We start from the raw sequence: 22,606 nt of genomic DNA on the forward strand, positions 1-22,606 counted from the left end.
AAGAAAGCAAGAGGTCACTGAAAACATAGGGAAGAAAGAAAAGACCAAGATGGATGTCAGAGGAGACTCTGAAACTTGTTCTTGAGCATCGAGCAGCTAAAGCAAAAGGAAGAATTGATGAAGTAAAAGAACTGAACAGAAGATTTCAAAGGGCCTCTCGAGAAGATAAAGTATTATAATGACATGTGCAAAGAGCTGGAGATGGAAAACCAAAAGGGAAGAACACACTTGGTGTTTCTCAAGCTGAAAGAACTGAAGAAAAAATTCAAGCCTCGAGTTGCAATAGTGAAGGATTCCATGGGGAAAATATTAAACGACACAGGAAGCATCAAAAGAAGATGGAAGGAATACACAGAGTCCAAAAAGAATTGGTCGATATTCAGCCATTTCAAGAGGTGGCATATGACCAGGAACCAATGGTACTGAAGGAAGAAGTCCAGGCTGCTCTGAAGGCATTGGCAAAAAACAAGGCTCCAGGAATTGATGGAATATCAATTGAGATGTTTCCTAGGAACATATCCATCATAAATACATAAATATGGCTACCAAAAGACATGTACAAGTATGTTCATAGAAGTACTACTCATAATGTCCTCAAAACGGAAAAATTCCAAATACCATCAACTGGAGAATGATAAACTAATTGCGGTATATTCGTACAATAGAATAATATAAGACAAAGGAGAATAAAACTAATCAGAATTACAAGCAATAGATAAATTTTACAATGTTGAGTGAAAGAAGCTTGACACGAAAGAGTAAATACTTTATAATTCAATTTATATAGGTCCTCCCCAAGTGAAAACTTACGATAATAAAAATCAGAATAGTGATTAGTTTTTTTTTTTGGGGGGGGCAGTGACCAGTCAATAGCAGGAGGGGGTTTCTTGGGTTTTGGTAATGTTTTGTCTTTAAATATAGGTCTGCTTACACAAGTGTATTCACTTGGTGACAATCCATTGAGTTGTGTGCTTATGATTTGTGCCTTTTTCTGATGTATGTTGTATTTCAAAATAAATGTTTTTTAATAAAAATTTTAAGTTTTTATACATCCATTATCATTTATTTCTTAGCTATAATCAAATAAGAAACCCACGAAACATAATTTTTTCATGTACTGAAGAAGTAATTTCATTGAGAAAACTATCATTTTAGCATATTCTCAAAATTATTCTTTCATTGAGAATTCACTCAGAAAATATTTATTTAGATCTTCCTACAACTCGACGGCTTTATAACTAGAGCTGGAAATATTATGAGGAGCACTTCTGTGACTCAAAAGAATTTTCGTACATACCAGGTCTAAGGTTTGGAATGAAATGGCAAACACTACATGAAGTAGTTAAAAAAAAAAAAAAAAAGGACGCCTGGTGGCGCTGCAGGCTAAGAGAGTGAATAACAAGAGTCTGGCTATCACGGACGCCATGAAGCTGGGAATCAGAACTCTGAATGCTCACTAAAAGAAGAAAGCATTTTAGGTAAGATCTAGGGACAGGGATCTTCAGAGTGCGCATACCAGTGCAAAGCAGAACAAGAAATACCTAATTCGAGGTTATTTAACCAAATCATCTGGATTGATTGTATACCGAGCTGAAGAAACTCCATCTTCTGGACCGGGACTGAACAATGGAGACTGCGCTAGCAAAAACGCCACAGAAAAGGCAAGTTATCTTTCTGGCTATACTGTTGTTTTTGCGGGAGGCTGACGCTGAGGCAATTAGGTATTCCATGCCAGAAGAAATAGAAAGTGGCTCCTTTGTGGCCAACCTGGCAAAAGACCTGGGTCTCAGCGTGGGGGAACTGGTCACTCGGGGCGCGAGAATCCATTACAAAGAAAACAAACAGCTCTTGCAGCTCGATGTAAAGACCGGGAATTTGCTTCTACGAGACAAACTAGACCGGGAAGCGCTGTGCGGGGCGACAGAACCCTGTGTACTGCATTTCCAACTATTACTGGAAAACCCGGTGCAGTTTGTTCAAGTTGAACTGCAGCTCAAAGATATAAATGACCATTCCCCAGAGTTCTTAGAGAGTGAAATGCTTCTAAAAATCCCAGAGAGCGTCCAGCCAGGGACTGTGTTTCCTTTGAAAATAGCTCAGGACTCTGACATAGGTAGCAACACTGTTCAGAACTACACAATTCTCCCCAACCCACATTTTCATGTTCTCACGAATAATCGCGGAGATGGCAGAAAATACCCGGAGCTGGTGCTGGACAAAGGCCTGGATCGGGAGGAGCAGCCTGAACTTAGGTTAACCATCACTGCGCTGGACGGTGGGGCTCCGCCCAGGTCTGGGACCATTGCAGTCCTAATTGAAGTCGTGGACATCAATGACAACGCCCCTGAGTTTTTACAGTCACTCTATGAGGTGCAGGTCCCCGAGAACAGCACCCTTAAATCCTTAGTTGTCGCTGTCTCCGCCCGAGATTTAGATGCAGGAACATACGGGAGGGTTGCCTACGCTCTCTTCCAAGGGGATGAAGTGACTCAACCGTTTGAAATAGACGAAATTACAGGAGAAATTCGTCTGAAAAGGATACTGGATTTCGAAGCAACTCAATATTACAACGTGGAAATTGTAGCCACAGACGGCGGGGGCCTTTCAGGAAAATGCACTGTAGCTGTACAAGTGCTGGATGTGAATGACAACGCCCCTAAACTGACGATGTCTACGCTCACCAGCCCTACGCCAGAAAACTCCCCGGAAACTGTAGTTGCTGTTTTCAGTGTTTCAGATCCAGACTCTGGGGACAACGGAAAGGTGGTTTCCTCCATCCAGGACGACCTCCCATTTCTCCTGAAATCCACATTCAAGAACTTCTACATGCTAGTGACCGAGAGGCCACTGGACAGAGAAAGCAGAGAGGAGTACAACATCACCATCACCGTCACTGACTTGGGGTCACCAAGGCTGAAAACCGAGCATACCATAAATGTGCTGGTCTCCGACGTCAATGACAACGCGCCCACCTTCTCCCAAACCTCCTACACCCTGTTCGTCCGCGAGAACAACAGCCCCGCCCTGCACATGGGCACCGTCAGCGCCACAGACAGAGACTCAGGCTCCAACGCCCAAGTCACCTACTCACTGCTGCCGCCCCAGGACCCACACCTCCCCCTCGCCTCCTTGGTCTCCATCAACGCAGACAACGGGCACCTGTTCGCTCTCAGGTCACTGGATTACGAGGCCCTACGAGCGTTCGAGTTCCGCGTGGGCGCGATAGACGCAGGTTCCCCCGCGCTGAGCAGCGAGACGTGGGTGCGCGTGGAGGTCGTGGACGAAAATGACAACTCGCCCTTCGTGCTCTACCCGCTGCAGAACGGCTCTGCGCCCTGCACAGAGCTGGTGCCCAGGGCGGCTGAGGAGGGCTACCTGCTGACCAAGGTGGTGGCGGTGGACAGCGACTCGGGCCAGAACGCCTGGCTGTCCTACCAGCTGCTCAAGGCCACGGAGCCCGGACTGTTCAGCGTGTGGGCTCACAATGGCGAAGTGCGCACCGCCAGGCTGCTGAGCGAGCGCGACGCCGCCAAGCACAGACTCATCGTGCTGGTCAAGGACAATGGCGAGCCGCCAATGTCGACCACCGTCACGCTGCACGTTCTCCTGGTGGATGGGTTCTTGCAGCCCTACCTGCCGCTCCCGGAGGTGGCCCGGGACGAGGCTGAAGCCGACTCGCTCACTGTCTACTTGGTCATTGCGTTGGCGTCGGTCTCGTCGCTCTTCCTGTTCTCCGTCGTCCTGTTCGTCGGGGTGCGGCTGTGCAGGAGGAACAGGGCCGCCTCGGTGGGTCGCTGGTCGGTGCCTGAGGGCCACTTTCCGGGCCACTTGGTGGACGTCAGCCACACTGGGACACTGTCCCATAGCTATCAGTATGAGATAAGTCTGACAGGAGGCTCCGGGACAAATGAGTTCAAATTCCTGAAGCCGATTACCCCCAATTTCCCGCCCCAGGGAACTAGCAAAGAAATTGATAAAAACATCACATTCCGGAACAGCTTTGGATTCAGTTAGTGATCTGATCATGATGCAACATATTCTGGCATTTATCCTTAACTTCTCTAGATACCAAAACCCTGGTGTTTACAGTGGTTAAGTACTACGGCTGCTAACCAAGAGGTCGGCAGTTCGAATCCGCCAGGCGCTCCTTGGACACTCCATGGGACAGCTCTACTCTGTCCTATAGGGTCGCCATGAGTCTGAATCGACTCGAAGGCAGTGGGTTTGATTTTTTTTTTCTTCCTCTAGATAGCGTTTGAGAATGTCATGGAGAAAAACCCCACCTGCAGGTATAGCCTTGATTTTTCTTTTGTAATGGATCTGTCCATTGAACTTTATCTTGTCCAATTTTGGAAAACTCAGTTTACTTTATTTGCATTTATTTACATAGTGCCCATTCTCTGCATGCCATTTTCCTGAAATTTTTGCCCTTCTTGTCAGAATTTGTCATGATGAATTGTCTTAATGAAATCAATTATTAATTATATTTCTCAGTATCCTACCAATTTTGTTTCATTAAACTCTAAGTATAAAAAAGTATATTTGATGTTAAATAGCAAAATTAAAAAGTTTACATAATTTTGTTTTAATTGCTTTAAAAGGAACGCAGGTAACAAATCAAATATGTGAGAAAGCGTTATGATGAAAAGCAGCAACATCTTGTTTGTTCTTCTTTCCCAGCCCTGATCCTCATTGGCAAACATTTTAAAAACAAATTTCCTTATTGAATTATATATACTGAAAAGTGGCCAAACCTTGATGTTCAGCTCAATGTATTTTCACAAAGTGAACAAAATTGGTACCGGCAACTTGACGAAAAAAGAAAACATTACCAGCACTCCAGGTTCCACACAAATTACCACCTATAATCACTATGAACTCAAGGATAACAGATATCTTCACTTCCAGTTTCATGAGTTAGTTATGCCTGTTTTGAATTCATATAAATGGGATAGTAGAGCATGAACCGTTTTGTGTCTAGCTTCTTTTACCCATTATATTTGTGAAATATATCTACGATACTACATTAAATTTTAGTACTTTCGTTCTCATTACTGCACAGAATGCCAGTGTGTGAATATGCACAATTTATTACCCATCATACTGTAGATCAATATTTGGGTTGGTACAGGGTTTGGCTATTATGAATAGTGCGGCTATGCTCATTCTTGTACATGTCTTTTGGCAAATGTGTGTATGCATTTCTGGATTGGATGCATTCTGGAAGTGGGGGTAATTCTATGACAATAATTAATTTTATTTAGGAAACAGGGAAAACAAAGTGAGTGGAAAATGTAATTGGTAAAAGAAGTAGCATTCACTCATATTAGCCAGAAAAAGGGGTCTTTGGTCATTTTTATAGTTTGGACAATGTCTTTGTTTTTATCTCTGCTCAAACATGATTATGAAGTAATACTATTTTGGTCTTGGTACATCAGGGTCACAATGGTCTTTTCTGGTGTTAGTTTTCTGTGAAAATTTTTATGCTCAACAGGAGAAGACCATGGCTAGCTGTCAGTGCCAGGCTACTTTTGTCAGAGGCTACTTTTCCTGGTTGTCAAAGGCTACTTTTCTCTTCCTCAAAATATTGTTTTTTGAAGAGCCATATTACTTAGTGAAAAGCACTGTATTTCCTGCTCTTTGAATCCAGTATTGTGCTTCCTGTGTCAAAGTAAAATATTCTTAGAATCAATATCAAATAGATTAACCATTTTAGACTCAATCAGTTGGCTTTACCATATCTTTAAAATCAATAATAATTCAATACTCAATAAATAATTGTTTCCCATATTTCCTACCTTTTTATCTTTCTGTTTCCATCTGGACTAAATGATCTATAAGTCAGTATGAAAACTGTCATCTAATCATCATACCTCTCCTAAGGTAAAATGATAACATCAGTAAATATAATACAGCAGTCACTAAAAAAAACATACAAAATGATGTACTCCAAAAACACTATGAATACATCAAAATGAAATTCTAAACAATATTCTAATAACCCAGTAAGAAGAATAGATAAATAAAAAAAGAGATAAAACAGAAAACAAAAAATAAAATGGCAGACTTAAGCTCTAACATATCAATAATTATATTAAAAGTAAATGGCCTAAATATACCAATTAAAGAGATTGGAAGAATGGGTTAATTTTTTAAAAAGCTTGAGCCAACTATATGCTGTCTATAAGCAACTCACTTCAAATATGACATAGGCAGGTTGAAAGTAAAAGAATGGAAAAGTATATCATGCAAACGTCAACCAAAAGAAAGCAGGAGTGGCCATGTTAATGTCAGGTAAAGTATACTTCAAAGAAAATTATCAGAGATGGAGAAGGACATTATATAATGAAAAAAGGGCCAAACCATCAAGAAGAGAAAGCAATCATAAATGTGTATACACCAAACAACAGAACTGCACAATATGTGAAGCAAAAACTGATAGAATGGAAAGGAGAAATAGGCAAATCCACAATTATATTTAGAGACTTGAATACTTCTCTCAACAACCAGTAGAACAACTAGACATAAAATCGGCAAAGATATAGAAGAACTCGACAGTGTCATCAACCAACAGGATCTAATTCATATTACAACAGAAGAATCAATGAGAAAAAGCTGGTTCTCTGAAAAGATCAATAAAATTGACAATCATCTGGCAAGACTGACAAAAAGTCTTCTTACTCAACCATTTGAGATTTCAAATGTGATGTAGCCTCAACTTCTTTTATATTTTATTTTCAAACTTGTCAGTAGTGTATCTTCCATCAATCAGGAGACATCTTTGATTGCTTACGTTATCTATCTTTTCCCTAAATTATTGTGCTTTTATTTGCATATGATTAAAGAAGACTTGTAAAAGGTTCAGTTTATCTTTAGAAGTTTTGAATTTATCTTTCAATTTTTAATAAACTTGAAGAATTGTTTTAAATTATAATGGTATTAGAGGAAAGCAAACATTTGTAGCATAAAAATGAAACTCAGCTTAACTATGCAGTTATTATAAGCTAACTAAAGAAAATTTAGTTTAACATACTTTATAATGTTTCATCAGTTTAGGTACTATTTCTGATCATTGGTCATCATCCAGTTGAATTAATCTTATAAATATCCATCACTTAAATTTAGCATACATGATCAGGATATGGTGCTTTTTTTCATTGTCTCCTTTTCCTTGTTATATCCAGATGAGACCAAGATTTTGCCACCCAATTATTAAAATGAAGCTGAAAAATAAGACTAAGATGAGTTCCAGTGAATAATAGAAATGTTCTATATCTTGAAAGAGGTGTGGGTTATCAGGCATACCAATTTGTTAAAGTGGTACAGTTAAGATTGGTGAATTTTAATTTACATAAACATTACCCCCCAAAAAGAACTATATAAAAGTAATCACTGAGTGGGAGGCAGAGAATGGAGGGAAAGGTACAGATGAAACAAGAATAACAGAATGTTGTGGAGGTGAGTGCTGTGTACGTAGAGGTTTATTATGCTGTTCTGTTTACTTAGTATATGTTGCAATTTTTCCACAATAAAAATTTTAGATGATTCCTTGTGAGAACATGCTTAAGTAGTCAATTCAACTCTACTTTAGCAAGTCAAATCAAAACAAATGGGATCAAGCAGATAAATGTTCTCCTGCAGGAATCTAATGGAATCTCCTTTACATAAAAAGGCAGTTTCTTGACATACTCAACTAATATCTTTTTTAGTCTATTGAGATATTATCCTTCTTCTCTCATAACTACCAACATTCTCAGGAACCAAATGTGGAGCACTTTTAAATAGACATTTCAGTGATCTAAATTGAATTAGACATATATTGTGTTATTACTAAAGATTGCTTTAAAATGAAAAATAATTCAATTGGTTGTGTTTAAGGATGCCTGGGGGTGTGCTGCAGGCAAAGAAAGTGAATAAAGGACTCTTTAGATTCCAGGGATGCCTTTAAGATTGAAACACAATTCAGAATGCTCACTCAGGGAGCATTTAGGATTGTGCTGGAAATAAGCTTGTTTCAGAGAGGAAACTAAATCCATCCAAGATGTTTATGGTTGTTGGTTTTGCTTCATGGGTTAATTTGTTTTTTACTTCAGGGAAATAGGCTATGCATATCCTTAAGCAACAGACTGTTCTCAGCTGCATTTATCAAGTGAACCCCGAAGGCTGGTCACACTGGCCTTCCTTCTCTTTATTCTTCTGGGTAGACAGAGATGGTTTTTAACTAAAAAATGACCTCATCTGTGCAGAGTTTAGAGTTTATTTAGCTTTATTTATTTTGGAGCCCAGGTGGGATGCACAGTGGTTAAGAGCTTGGCTGCTTTGGTTGGTCCTTCGAATTCACTACAAGATCCTTAAGAGTTGGAATCGACTCAATGTCAATGGCTCTTTTTTTTTTTTTTTACCTACATTTGAAGTATTTTGAAAAATATCCTGATTTTTAATCTTCCATCATCTTGGCTCTTACCCGAAGTGAATTTTGCGTGAACTTAACTGATTCCACCTCTCACTAGATATGAAACCAATCTGAATTGAATTATGTTCAGTGTGTTTCCCGTTCTTCTATGTGCACTGACCCAATACTATTTTATAAATTTTCAGGACATTTCAAGATACATTTTCTAATTTATCTGAGAAAACCTGGTGAGATAGTAAAGGACATAGGCATGATGTTGCCTCATTGAATGCCATGGTATCAACTTCAATGTAATTCACCTTAAAAACATCTTTTTATACCACCTTATTTGCTTTATACGTATAAAACCTAGTGTCCTCCTTTCTGGGTGAATGTTTTCTGCATTACATTATCATGCTCTTACAATAAGGTAATATATTTAAACCCTGATTAACTGATTAGAATAGAATGGGAATTTGACCAAAAAAAAACTATAAAATTAAGAAGCCCATTAAAATCACAACCAATTCTACTCATACAAAATTGAAGTGGAATCCTAAAATGACAAATACTTGACTGCTCCTAGTTCTTCTTTTAAATAATTTCATCTGCTTAGGTACTTGTAAGTATTCCTTGGCCTGAATTTTCCTCCTATTAGCCTAATCGTCCCTTTTACTGTACAAATGTAACCACAAAACAAAGTAGGCTGTTCTTGTCATTGTCTAAGTCACACAACTTAGAGAAATGATTGTTTTATCACCAGTAAAACAAAACCCACCGGTGTTGATAACCAGCTTCTTACAAGTTTTGTATGGTTTGTTGATGTGTTTGTAGGGACACTTAAGTGGTATACTTCTTGGACTTACAAATTATACTCCTCATTAGAGATAAATTGTGCTGCTAGAGAATCAAACTAGATTAATAGAAGTTTACATTAAAGGAGTGACTCTTACACATGAAGGAGAGACTCTTAAACAGGAGAAAGATTCCTGTTCATACCACCAGAGACTTTGGTCCAAGATCTGGAGGGATTCCCAGGAATTGGCTTTTTTTTTTTAACCAATTACTCCCAGGTAATTCTTTATGCCTGTGGCTCACACACTACAATTTGAGTCGTTTTTATAAGGCACAGATTTTAGAAATGGTACGGACCTTAGAGTACTTCATGAAGTTATTGATTTGAACGCTTGGTGGCGGTGTAGGCTAAGAGAGTGAATTAAAAAAGCTCCACAGATTCGGTGGACTCCATTACACTGAAAAGCTGAAGTAAAAGCACAGAATACATTTACAGCTTTTCAGTTCCAGGAGGATCGATGGTGGACGTAGGAGTTCGGAGCTGAAAAGCTTTTTTTTTTCCCCCTCTCGAATCTAACGTAACAATAGAGATGGCGCAAACAAAAGCACAGCTCAAGAAAAGGCAAGTAGAGAGCTTTATCATATTGATGTTTTTATGGGAGGTGGGTTCAGAATCAATGCAGTATTCTGTGCTGGAGGAGACAGAAAGTGGCACGTTTGTGGCCGACTTGACAAAGGACCTGGGACTCAAGGTGGGAGAGCTGGCTGCGCGGGGCGCCCGGGTTGTTTTCAAGGGGAACAAACAGCGTTTGCAGCTTGACCCACAGACCCATAATTTGCTGCTAAATGAGAAACTGGACCGGGAGGAGCTGTGTGGATCCAGTGAGCCATGCGTACTACCTTTCCAAGTGTTGCTGGAAAATCCCTTACAGTTTTTTCAGGCTGAACTGAGGGTCAGAGATATAAATGACCACGCCCCAGAGTTCCCCACCAGAAAAATGGTCCTGAAAATATCAGAAATTACTACACCAGGAAAGACATTTCCTTTGAAAATGGCACAGGATTTAGATGCTGGCAGCAACAGCCTTCAGAGCTACACAATCAGCCCCAACCCCCACTTTCATGTTCTCACTCGCAATCGCAGTGACGGCAGGAAGATCCCGGAGCTGGTGCTGGACAAAGCGTTGGATAGGGAGGAGCACCCCCAACTCAGGCTTACCTTCACTGCGTTAGATGGCGGCTCTCCTCCCCGGTCAGGAACCGCAGAGATTCAGATCCTGGTCTTGGACATCAATGACAACGCTCCTGTGTTTGCTCAGGAGCTCTATGAGGTGCAAGTCTCTGAGAACAACCCCCTAGGCTCCCTGGTTGTCACCGTGTCAGCGACAGATTTAGATGCAGGATCCTTTGGGGAGGTATCCTATGCCCTATTTCAGGTCGATGACATTAACCAGCCCTTCGAAATAAACGCCATCACAGGAGAAATTCGTCTGAGAAGGATGTTGGATTTTGAGGAATTTCAGTCTCATCACGTGGATGTTGAGGCCACAGATGGCGGTGGACTATCAGGAAAATGTTCCGTAGTCATCAAGGTATTGGACATGAATGACAATGCCCCTGAACTGACCATGTCATCACTCACCAACCCCATCCCTGAAAACTTGCCAGAGGTTATAGTTGCAGTTTTCAGTGTTTCAGATGCAGATTCTGGACCTAATCAACAAGTCATTTGTTCTATAGATGACAATCTCCCCTTCCTTCTAAGACCATCCATAGAGAATTTCTATACCCTGGTAACAGAAGGAGAGCTGGACAGAGAGAGCAGAGCCGAATACAACATCACAATCACCGTTATCGACTTGGGTACCCCCAGGCTAAAAACAGAGCACAAAATAACCGTGCTGGTCTCCGACGTCAATGACAACGCTCCCACCTTCTCCCAAACCTCCTACACCCTGTTCATCCGCGAGAACAACAGCCCTGCTCTGCACATGGGCAGCGTCAGCGCCACAGACAGAGACTCAGGCTCCAACGCCCAAGTCACCTACTCGCTGCTGCCGCCCCAGGACCCGCACCTCCCCCTCGCCTCCTTGGTCTCCATCAACGCAGACAACGGGCACCTGTTCGTTCTCAGGTCGCTGGATTACGAGGCCCTACGAGCGTTCGAGTTCCGCGTGGGCGCGATAGACGCAGGTTCTCCAGCGCTGAGCAGCGAGGCGCTGGTGCGCGTGGAGGTCGTGGACGACAACGACAACTCGCCCTTCGTGCTCTACCCGCTGCAGAACGGTTCTGCGCCCTGCACAGAGCTGGTGCCCAGGGCTGCCGAGGCGGGCTACCTGGTGACCAAGGTGGTGGCGGTGGACAGCGACTCGGGCCAGAACGCCTGGCTGTCCTACCAGCTGCTCAAGGCCACGGAGCCCGGGCTGTTCAGCGTGTGGGCTCACAACGGCGAGGTGCGCACCGCCAGGCTGCTGAGCGAGCGCGACGCCGCCAAGCACAGACTCGTCGTGCTGGTCAAGGATAATGGTGAGCCGCCAATGTCGGCCACCGTCACGCTTCACGTGCTCCTGGTGGATGGGTTCTCGCAGCCCTACCTGCCGCTCCCAGAGATGGCTCTGAATGAGGCCCAGGCCGACTCGCTCACTGTCTACTTGGTCATTGCGTTGGCGTCGGTCTCGTCGCTCTTTCTGTTCTCCGTGCTCTTGTTCATCACTGTGCGGCTGTGCAGAAGGAACAGGGCCGCCTCAGCAGGTCGCTGCTCCGTGCCTGAGGGCCACTTTCCGGGCCACTTAGTGGATGTCAGCGGCACAGGAACTCTGTCCCATAGCTACCAGTACGAGGTGTGTCTGACGGGAGGCTCAGGGACCAGCGAGTTCAAGTTCCTGAAGCCGATTTTCCCCAACGTTCCTCCCCAGGGAACTGGGAGGGAAACAAAGGAAAACTCCACCTCTGGAAACAGCTTCCAATTCAGTTAAGTATTGGGTTATTAAACCTTACGTATTAAGTTTGCAGATCTCCTAATGTAAGTTTACATGTTATTGATGCATGTTATTGATGGTCTGTTCCTTGCTGATTTTGCTATTCCTTATTTTTTTTTTTAAATATCAAACTGGGTTACACATTATTTTCCCTGTATAATTTTAGTGTTATTTGATTACTCTCACTCAACTCTGTTTGACAATCTGAATAAAAAGTAAAAATTTTATTTACATAATCTAAATGTTTTGAAATTATCTACCCATTTTACAAAAACTATATTCCAAAACGCTTAAGACCACCCTTCCAAATATTGGTGATAGTTATCACTATGTAAGATGATCTTTAAAATTTGAATGTTTGTTATGTAATCTTCCAATGAAGTCTCATTTTAGGGTAACTCCTACGGTTTGAACAGTAAAGATAAACACTAAAGATAGCTACACCTAAGATAAAAAAAAAAAAAATCTACTGCCATGCAGTCATAGCCACCCTGTAGGACAGAACACAACTGCTCCATAAGGTTTCTAAGGCTGTACATCTTTATGAATAGTGGATTTGAACTGCTGCCCTTTCAGTTAGCAGCCAAATGCTTTAACTGCTGCACCACCATGGCTCCCACCTAAGATACATCCATTGCTATCGAGTGGATTCAGACTCATAGTGACCCTATAGGACAGAGTAGACCTGCCCCATAGGGTCTCCAAGAAGCAGCTGGTGGACTCAAACTGTCAACCTTTTGGTTAGCAGCTGAACTCTTAACCACTGTACCAGGAGGTTCCCACCTAAGATAGTCATTCATATTTATCTGTATCTCAGTATACCATAATAGTCAATATGTATTTTCTTTACAACTCACTAAATTATGACACAGTTTGTGGACTTTATGTGAGGCAGTGACAGATTTAAAAATGAAAAAAAAACGAACCGATTATGTTTACATGTCATTGATGCATGTTATAAATGCTTAATAAATATTTGTTGAATGTTGCTAACATTCCTGTAGTGAATATAAAATAATAGTACATTTTCAAGGAACAAAAAATGCCAGTGTTCCATTTACAATACAGCATCCTTGCCAATCAGTGAAATTCTTATTCCTGCTTAGTTAAATCACTTGTTTGCTTTCCCTCTAAATAGAAAACACCCTTCCACTCACCCTAAGCTCTATTACAGAATATAAAATTCTTGAAAGAATATTTTGTTTCCTTGTATTTGTCAAACAATTTGAAAGTTTGAAGGTATTGTTTCCGAAAATCCAAATTATATTTTTCAAACTCCTCCCTCCACTTTCTTATGTGATACTTGCTAAAACCTAGGTAAGTTATTGGTGGTGGTGGTGGTGTGTGCCGTGGAGTCTATTCCCACTCAGATTCCCACTTAGTAACCCTATATGATAGATTAGAACTGCCCCATAGGGCTTCCAAGGCTATAATCTCTAGGCGAGCAAACTGCCACATCTTTCTTTCATAGAGTGGCTGGTGGGTTCCAACCACCGACCTTTGGGCTGGCTGTTGAGCAGTTTAATCACTGCTTAAATTTAAAAAAAAAAAATCTGTTGCCCTCGATTTGGACTAATAGTGAGGCTATAGGACAGAGTAGAACTGCCCCATAGGGCTTCTAAAGAGTGCCTGGTGGATTTGAACCGCAGACCTTTTGGTTAGCAGACCTAGCACTTAACCACTACACCACCAGGGCTTCCAGCCCCTGCTTAGTGGCCGGTTATTAGGTAATGTCAGATTTTCCCTTCTAGTGCTGTGTAACTAAGCATTATTTGTCTTCGTTAACCATAAAACCCAGTTATTTTCACATTTTAGCCCATGTTTAGTCTTATTCATATCAGTTAAATTTGTGGTATTTTATGAAAAACATTATTTTCCAACGTTGCATGAAAGGCAATTTATACTAAAGTGACAATTGAGTTAATATTTCATTTTTTATCCTCAATTAAAATGAAACTGGACTAAACTAAATTATGTTTGGCTGCATTTTGTTCAAATAAGTGAATTCTCATAGAATGCTTCTAGTTGGTTCAACGAGTAAAAGGAACACCTACTGTTTTGTATTCCTATGTATCTAGCCTCTTCTCCTTGGAGTAGCATTCTTCTTCTTTTGGGAAACTGCATCTCCCACTATTCTCACTCCAACCACGTGGCTTCAGTTGGTTGGAGTAGTGGCGATTTTAAATAGCCCGACTTCCATAGTCCAGAGGACATACACCAGGAAAGGCTCTCGTTCAGTGCAGACAGATCAGAAGCCTTCTCCAGGAAGTATATATTTTTTACTTCCCCGAGTTTATTGCTTTCTTCATGTTTATAGAAAAGACATTGCCTTAATTCTGAGCTAATACTGATTTCTAATAAAAACAATCGGTAATTTTTCCTCTCAAGTTTGCTAGGCATTGCACACAATGAACTCATGCAAGGAAAAAATTCCCAAAGGCCACGTAACCCAGAGCTTGACAAGAAATCACATCTTCATTTTTCTTTCAGGAGTTCCAAACACATTAAAATTTGCTCGAGAGTAGAAAACTGGATAAAAAAATTCATAACACCCTTGTAACAGAACAAATCGTTGTTTTATGATAGACTGTACACTCCATGAGAGCAGGAGTTTTTGTGTTTCATTTACTGTTTTATCCCCAGAAACTAGAAGGTTGCCTGCACAGATGAATACCTGTGCTATGAATAAAAGAAATTTTGTCTTGAGCAGAAAGTTTTGTGCACTGAACTTGCACCTTATTAAGGAAGTTTTTGTTCTCATAATTATTGTTAACTACCTGAACAAGACTGCATAAAAGGGGAAAGGGGACGTACACAACTCTCTGACCTAAAATGTATGAGACACATTTTAGCTATCGCAATCAGCTTTGAAATGAAAAATACGTGAAGTTGCAAAGCAGAACGCTTGGTGGCGCTGCAGGCTAAGAGAGTGAAAAGCTGTCTCCGCAAGACTCCAGTGACTCCATTAAAACCTGAGCAGTTTCTGGCAGCCGGCAGAAGGAAGGAACTATTTTACATTACTGAGGCTAGAAGATTTTGGAGAAGGACCTATCCTCATATTCAATGTTTTTTAAAAAAAGCTAACTCAAGATTATTGAGCCAAAATAGCTGGGTGGACTGTAAAGCAATTATTTTACGATTGAATACTACATCTTTTGGACTCAAAGGAACAATGGATACGCCGCTCCCCAAAGCACTGCAGAAAAGGCAAGTGATCGCCATTATTATTCTGTTACTGTGGTGGGAGGCGGGCAGTGCAACTATTAAGTATTCGGTTCTAGAAGAGGGGGATAGCGGGTCATTTGTGGCCAACATAGCAAAGGATCTGGGGCTGGGCATAGAGGAGCTGGCCGCACGGGGGGCCCGGATTCTTTCCAAAGGGAACAAGCAGCATCTGCAGGTCCAGCAAAAGAGTGGGAATTTGATCCTAAAAGAAAAATTGGACCGGGAGGAGTTGTGCGGTGACACGGATCCATGTATACTGCATTTCCAGGTGCTACTAAAAAACCCGGTGCAGTTTTTTCAAGGTGAGCTACAGCTCCAAGACATAAATGACCATGCCCCAGAATTTTTGGAAAGTGAAATCCTCCTGAAAATCTCAGAAAACAGCCACCCAGGGACTGCGTTTCCCTTGAAAATAGCTCAAGATCTGGACGTAGGCAGCAACACAGTTCAGAACTATACGATTAGCACCAACTTCCATTTCCACCTTTTCACACGCACTCACAGCGATGGCAGGAAATACCCGGAGCTGGTGCTGGACAAAGCCCTGGACCGCGAGGAGCAGCCTGAGCTCAGGCTAACGCTCACAGCACTGGATGGTGGGTCACCACCCAGAACTGGGACGTCCCAGGTTGTCATCCTGGTTGTGGACGTCAATGACAACGCTCCTGAATTTACTCAGCTGCTCTATGAGGTGCAGGTCCCAGAAAACAGCGCCATAGGCTCCCTTGTTATCTCTGTCTCCGCTAGAGATTTAGATGCTGGAACCCATGGGGAGCTCGCTTACTCATTTTTTCAACCTTCAAATCAAGTCATTCAAGCTTTTCAAATAAACGCAGTTATGGGAGAAATTCGATTAAAAAAACTCTTGGATTTTGAGGAAATTCAATCTTACTCTATGGAAATTGAAGCCTCAGATGGCGGGGGTCTTTCAGGAAAATGCACCGTAGCCATAGAAGTGGTGGATGTGAATGACAACGCTCCTGAGCTCACCATGTCACTACTCATCAGTGATATCCCGGAAAACTCTCCTGAGACTGTGGTCGCCATTTTCGGAATTTCAGATCCAGATTCGGGGGACAATGGAAAAATGACGTGTTCCATCCAGGATCACCTCCCGTTCATTCTGAAGCCTACCGTAGACAATTTCTACACCCTGGTAACAGAGAAGTCACTGGACAGAGAGAGCAGAGCCGAGTACAACATCACCATCACCGTCACAGACTTGGGTACCCCCAGGTTGAAAACTGAGCACAAAATAACAGTGCTGGTCTCCGACGTCAATGACAACGCGCCCACCTTCTCCAGAACCTCTTATACCTTGTTCGTCCCTGAGAACAACAGTCCCGCCCTCCACATGGGCAGCGTCAGCGCCACAGACAGAGACTCAGGCTCCAACGCCCAAGTCACCTACTCGCTGCTGCCGCCCCAGGACCCGCACCTCCCCCTCGCCTCCTTGGTCTCCATCAACGCGGACAATGGGCACCTCTTCGCTCTCAGGTCACTGGATTACGAAGCCCTGCGAGCCTTCGAGTTCCGTGTGGGCGCGATAGACGCAGGTTCCCCGGCGCTGAGCAGCGAGGCGCTGGTGCGCGTGGAGGTCATGGACGACAACGACAACTCGCCCTTCGTGCTCTACCCGCTGCAGAACGGCTCTGCGCCCTGCACAGAGCTGGTGCCCAGGGCTGCCGAGGCGGGCTACCTGGTGACCAAGGTGGTGGCGGTGGACGGCGATTCGGGCCAGAACGCCTGGCTGTCCTACCAGCTGCTCAAGGCCACGGAGCCCGGACTGTTCAGCGTGTGGGCGCACAATGGCGAGGTGCGCACAGCCAGGCTGCTGAGCGAGCGCGATGCCGCCAAGCACAGACTCATCGTGCTGGTCAAGGACAATGGCGAGCCGCCAATGTCTGCCAGCGTCACGCTGCACGTGCTCCTGGTGGACGGCTTCTCGCAGCCCTACCTGCCGCTACCTGAGGTGGCCCGGGATGAGGCCCAAACTGACTTGCTCACTGTCTACTTGATCATTGCGTTGGCGTCGGTCTCGTCGCTCTTCCTGTTCTCCGTCATCCTGTTCGTCCTGGTGAGGCTGTGCAGGAGGAACAGGGCCGCCTCGGTGGGTCGCTGCTCGGTGCCTGAGGGCCACTTTCCGGGCCACTTGGTGGACGTCAGCGGCACAGGGACCCTGTCCCAGAGCTACCAGTATGAGGTTTGTCTCACGGGAGGTTCCGGGAACACCGAGTTCAAGTTTCTTAAACCTATATTCCCTGACTTTTTGGTTGAAAAGACTGGTAGGGATACCGAGGAAAATGCTCACTTTAGAAATAATTTTGGGTTAAATTAGGAATCAGATTTTGAGAAATCTGATTAATGGTAACATTTACTGATCTATAATTTCCTAACCCTTTCATGCACAGAAAGTGCTCACATACTCTCACTTAGTAATTATTCTCACTGGCCAGGCCATATTTATAACTTTTTCTACCTGATGGCACAGTGGTTAAGAGCTTGTCTGTGAACCAAAAGGTTGGCAGTCTGAATTCACACTCCTTTGAAACCCTATGGGGCAGTTCTACTTTGTCCTACAGAGTCACTATGTATCAGTATTGACTCCATGCAAGTGGTTTGGTTTTTGGTTTTTCTACCTGTTTAAGTATTTTACGTTTTCTCTGGTTTTTGTTAGCCACCTCACATTTTGCATGTGTCCATGATAGCACAGAAATGGTTTTTCTTAGGGTTTTATTTGGTCAGATCTTTGAAAGTGACCATTGTTTTCAGGTTCCTGACAGTTCAGCTTGTTCATTGAAATCTTATGGTTGAGAGATTTGTATTCCCACTTTTCTGATAATCATCACCATAAATCTAGCCATACTGTAAATAATGGCGTTCAGTTTTAAAAATAATTTTCATTTATGAAAATCCTTTCTGATCTTGAAATTATTGATTTCTGTAGTGTTACGAAAACACTCTATTGGATATTTTATCTGGATATTTTCTAAGTTGAGTATGTCTTTCAAAATTAATATTTAATTAGACCATGTGCTATTATTCTATATGAAATCCTTGTTAAGTAGAAAAATAGTTGGTAGTGTTGTGACTATGTTTTCACAATAAATGGTTTTTTGGCATGTAAATAATGACTATCATTCTTTTAAAAACAATATGTGCTCAAACATTATGCAAGTGTATACAGTAAGTACAAAGAAGAAAATCAACACTATTATTCCACCATTCAGAAATAATCATTATTAATATTAAGTCAACATTATTCTAAATATATTTCTATGCATGCACATAACCATAAATAAATTGATGAAAATAATTTTCTAAAAATGGATCTATAATATATTGCAGCTTTATAATTAAATCTACCAGAATTAATTTTACTTGAATAAACAAAATTAAATGATGCAAAAGTATAGAATTTTCTTGAGCTTTGATACACAATTCCTATAATGTTAAAAACAAGTTTATGATACATATATTAAGAGATTAACATCACTTAACCACCTGCGATTAAAAATACGGAAATCAATGTTTTCACACGTCCTCCTTCCTATCCTCTTCTTACTTTGTACATTTTGTTATTTATATATACTCTTACCTTCTCAATGTTTATGGCATTTACCATGTATTTTAAAAAGAATAATCCCCATAATTGTTAGATGTTTTATATTTTTTAATTTAATTTAAAGTCATACAATGTGTTTGTTTCGATATGTTTCAATTTTATACAAGAGTATGACTGCTCAGAAGTAATCACTTAAGGTGTTTTTAATTGTCCCTCTTACATTTTTACTTCTATATTTTTAAATAATGTGCTTGTTAAAATGCTCATTATGAAATTTGTTTTAGATATCATCCATTTACTTCCTTTCTGGAGGCACTACCCCCCCCCCACATTTACGCATTTCCTCCACTCCATCCTGTCATATAACAGTATAATAATTTTGTTAAATACTTAGTGTAGCCCATGTAGTTCTCCAGAGAATAATTCTTCAAAAAGAATGAGGGGGGATAGAAAGTGTTATAAAGCTGACACCCAGCATTATGAGCTCATTGGTGTGGGGTGGAGTACTATTCAGTATACAGAATTTCTTTAATCTTCTTCTCACTAAGGTCTCCCTCCTGTCCTCAGTTGTTCTGGTGTCCCTCAGCCCAGAGCCCTTTCTCTTTAACCCCTACTGATATTATACCTCTCATTTTCTGCCACTATAATGAAAGGGAAGGCAGCTTGCTTCACTGACTGGAGAAGGGATTCTTAGATATATGTATTCCTTCTATAGATTTTCAGTCAGTGCTGTTTTTAGCCTCTCCTTGTACCCACAATCTGAATTACTATTTTGACTGGATTTGACTTTCTTCTTTTTGCTTCCCCCATTCCACTATCATTTGAGAACAAAAAAAAAAAGTGAAATCTGTCAATTACCAATTGTCCATATGATTTGCATCTTCCAGCTATTTGTTAAAATGCTATGATAGTCATTAGAACCAAATACAAATATTTCAGTTATCTTCCTCTTAGATACATGGAGAATGTCAATTCTATTTCCTCTTTAAATTATATGAAGCCACGTATTTGCTTTAGCCAATAAAACATGAGAAGTGATATACATCATTTCTGGGCTGAAGCTTTAGGAAACAGTGACCTTTCCCACTATAGAAATTATGGAACCATATATGGAAACGGAGTGTCCATCAGCCTGGATTCCTGAGTGACTACTGTGAGGAGGGGCCCCATACCAAAATGTAATGGATATATGGCATGAGAAAAAAAATCAACCTTAATTGTGTTAAACCATTGAGATCTGGAGAAATTTGTTTGTTATCGAAGCATAACTCAGCCTATCCTGATTGATGCAGACCTCCACCACTCTTATTCTGCTCAAATTTCAGAATTCTAGTATCCATACCTTTTCCTTCTGGGTAGGAGATTTTAAAGAGTAGGGAAATCTGACCAGTTTATGTGCAAAGACCTAATCACACTGATGCTGGGGTTCCCTGAAGCACCAATAAAGCCAGTTGACCTTAGAGAGAAGATCGAAATTAACAAGCCCTACTAACACGTTGAGGCATCCCTGGTGGCACAAAGAGTTAAGTGCTCTACTACTAGCTAAAAGGTTGGCGGTTTGAACTCACCCAGAGGTACCGTAGAAGAAAGGTCTGGCAGTCTGTTTCCAAAAGGTCACAGTCTCGAAAACCATACGGAGCAGTTCTACTCTGCACGATTGGGGTCATCAAGAGTCAGTATCAACTCGATGGGCAACTAACAAAAACACCAACATGTTCAGAGCTATCACTCAGGTCTTTAGTCTCCCAAACTAAATGAAGAGCAAATGGACAACAAATGATTATAAGGCAGTTTCTAAAAAGAAACACAGAAATCAAAAACGATACAAAAAGCAAAAGGGAAAAAGGTTACTGGAGAAAACAGAAAGTTTGCAGGTAGTAGAGAACTTGAAAGCAAGTACAATTAATATCATCAGATGAAAAATAAAGTTATCTAACCTAAGAAATAAGCACAAAGAGGATGCTTGGAAAAAATTAACATAATAAAGAAATGAAAATATCAATGTAAGGGCTGGATGATAATGTTAAGAAAACACAGAAAATACTGTAAAAATATTTTAAAGGGAAAACAGGAGGGAAAAATTAAGGAAATTAGAGAACCATACCAGAGGTCCAACATCTGAGTATAGGAATTCCAAAACCACAAGAGCAGAAAAAATCACCAATAAAGTTTTTTCTTTTTTTTTAATTTCTAAGAGCTGAAGAAAATTTGTTGAAAGGGCTCACCAATCACCCTGTACAATGGATGAAAATAAGCACAAACCAAGACTCGTCACTGTGTAATTTTAAGTGCTTGGAACAATGACAAAGTACTACAAAAGGATATAAAAATACAACTCACATATAGAGAATAAGAAATATGATTATCTTCAGACTTCTTAACAAATACATTCGTTTAGGGAGCCCATTGACCAAGCACTTAAAAACTCTGAAGGAAAATTTTTTCCAGCTTAAAACTCTATACTTAGTCAAACTTCCAATCAAGTTTGATGGTACAATAAAGATGCTGTAATATATTCAAGAAAACAAAATTTAACTCATGTACATGCTTCTCTGGAAGCTACTGGAAATATCTACCAAAATGAGAGAGTAAACCAAGACAGAGGGAGTCAGAAGAAACAGAAAGGAAAAGATTCAGCACAGCACAGAAGTGAAAGGAATCTCCAGATGATACTGAAGGACGATCCTAGGTTGACAACTGCATTCTGGCATAATTAACAACCATTCCAGCTTGGAGCTGTGTGACTCAAGAGACAGGCACGTTGAGGGACATTATCAGTGAGTCCACTGACATTTTACCATCTTTTCAACCAGATGAAACTATTGGATAATGTGCTCTACTAAAGCAAAAGAGTAAGCCAAAAGAGAAAGATATAAAATCCAAGAAATAGGGAATCCAACACTATAAAAGGCAAAAGGAATTCCAAGAGTGACAGCAAAGGGAAGTTCCAGGATGATAGTTATGCAACAAGTTTAGAGACAACCACCCAATTTAAAGGAAAACTGATGTATCAGGAGGGATGGGAATGACCATATGGAAAGGTGTGCTTATGAAAATACATCGTGGGGTGGGGGGAGCGAGTGTTAGCAAACATGTAAAAGGCGCTCCTCGTTATTTGCGTAAAATATGGAACTGAAAAGCAAGGCAATTATTAACTTCAAAAACAAAAGTGAGAAAGAAAATATAATTAACACACGACAATGCTTCTAGCAATAACACAAGTGACAGAAGGAATGCAAAGTCCTTGGAAGTGTATGGAGTCCTGGTGGCGCAATGGTTAAGAGCTCCAAAAGGTTGGCAGTTGGAATCCACCAGCCGCTCCTTGGGAACCCTATGGGGCAGTTATATTCTGTCCTGTAGAGTCACCATGAATCGGAATCAACTTGTTGGCAATGGGTTTGGTTTTTTGGAAGTGTGTAAGAAGGAAAACCTAATCCAAAAGTATGAGGAGTTAATTGGTGATATCTAAAATTAATTAATCAAAATACAGCAGTATACAGATTAATGCCAGAAGTGATAATCAAAAGAGTTTTTAAAATGGCTAACTCTGGGAAGAGCAATTGAGAAAAGTAAGGTGGGAAAAGAGCAAATCTATTGTATCTTATTATAATCCTCTTCCTACTATTTGATTTTGAACTAAAGATATATACT

General features: G+C 41.3%; 3 protein-coding genes across 3 annotated transcripts; all 3 read left to right on the forward strand.

Annotated features, from left to right (window-relative positions):
- The first annotated feature begins 1,228 nt into the window (after positions 1-1,228).
- PCDHB5 (protocadherin beta 5) lies at positions 1,229-5,726 on the forward strand. Its single transcript, XM_049873871.1, has one exon. It carries the CDS (start codon positions 1,627-1,629, stop codon positions 4,012-4,014), a length of 2,388 nt encoding a protein of 795 aa, XP_049729828.1. The 5' UTR covers positions 1,229-1,626; the 3' UTR covers positions 4,015-5,726.
- A 1,236-nt stretch (positions 5,727-6,962) lies between these two features.
- Positions 6,963-12,313, forward strand: LOC126070077 (protocadherin beta-6-like). Its single transcript, XM_049873872.1, has one exon. It carries the CDS (start codon positions 9,778-9,780, stop codon positions 12,160-12,162), a length of 2,385 nt encoding a protein of 794 aa, XP_049729829.1. The 5' UTR covers positions 6,963-9,777; the 3' UTR covers positions 12,163-12,313.
- Positions 12,314-13,256: 943 nt separating this feature from the next.
- On the forward strand, positions 13,257-18,405 carry LOC126070075 (protocadherin beta-17). The gene has a single exon (XM_049873870.1). It carries the CDS (start codon positions 15,338-15,340, stop codon positions 17,726-17,728), a length of 2,391 nt encoding a protein of 796 aa, XP_049729827.1. The 5' UTR covers positions 13,257-15,337; the 3' UTR covers positions 17,729-18,405.
- Positions 18,406-22,606: the final 4,201 nt, after the last annotated feature.

Source organism: Elephas maximus, chromosome 2, assembly GCF_024166365.1.
Source record: "Elephas maximus indicus isolate mEleMax1 chromosome 2, mEleMax1 primary haplotype, whole genome shotgun sequence".
In the NCBI taxonomy this organism is placed as follows: Eukaryota; Metazoa; Chordata; class Mammalia; order Proboscidea; family Elephantidae; genus Elephas; species Elephas maximus.

Coding starts and splice junctions, on each gene's coding strand:
- PCDHB5 (XM_049873871.1), top strand. CDS start 1,627: ATGGAGACTGCGCTAGCAAAAACGCCACAGAAAAGGCAAGTTATCTTT.
- LOC126070077 (XM_049873872.1), top strand. CDS start 9,778: ATGGCGCAAACAAAAGCACAGCTCAAGAAAAGGCAAGTAGAGAGCTTT.
- LOC126070075 (XM_049873870.1), top strand. CDS start 15,338: ATGGATACGCCGCTCCCCAAAGCACTGCAGAAAAGGCAAGTGATCGCC.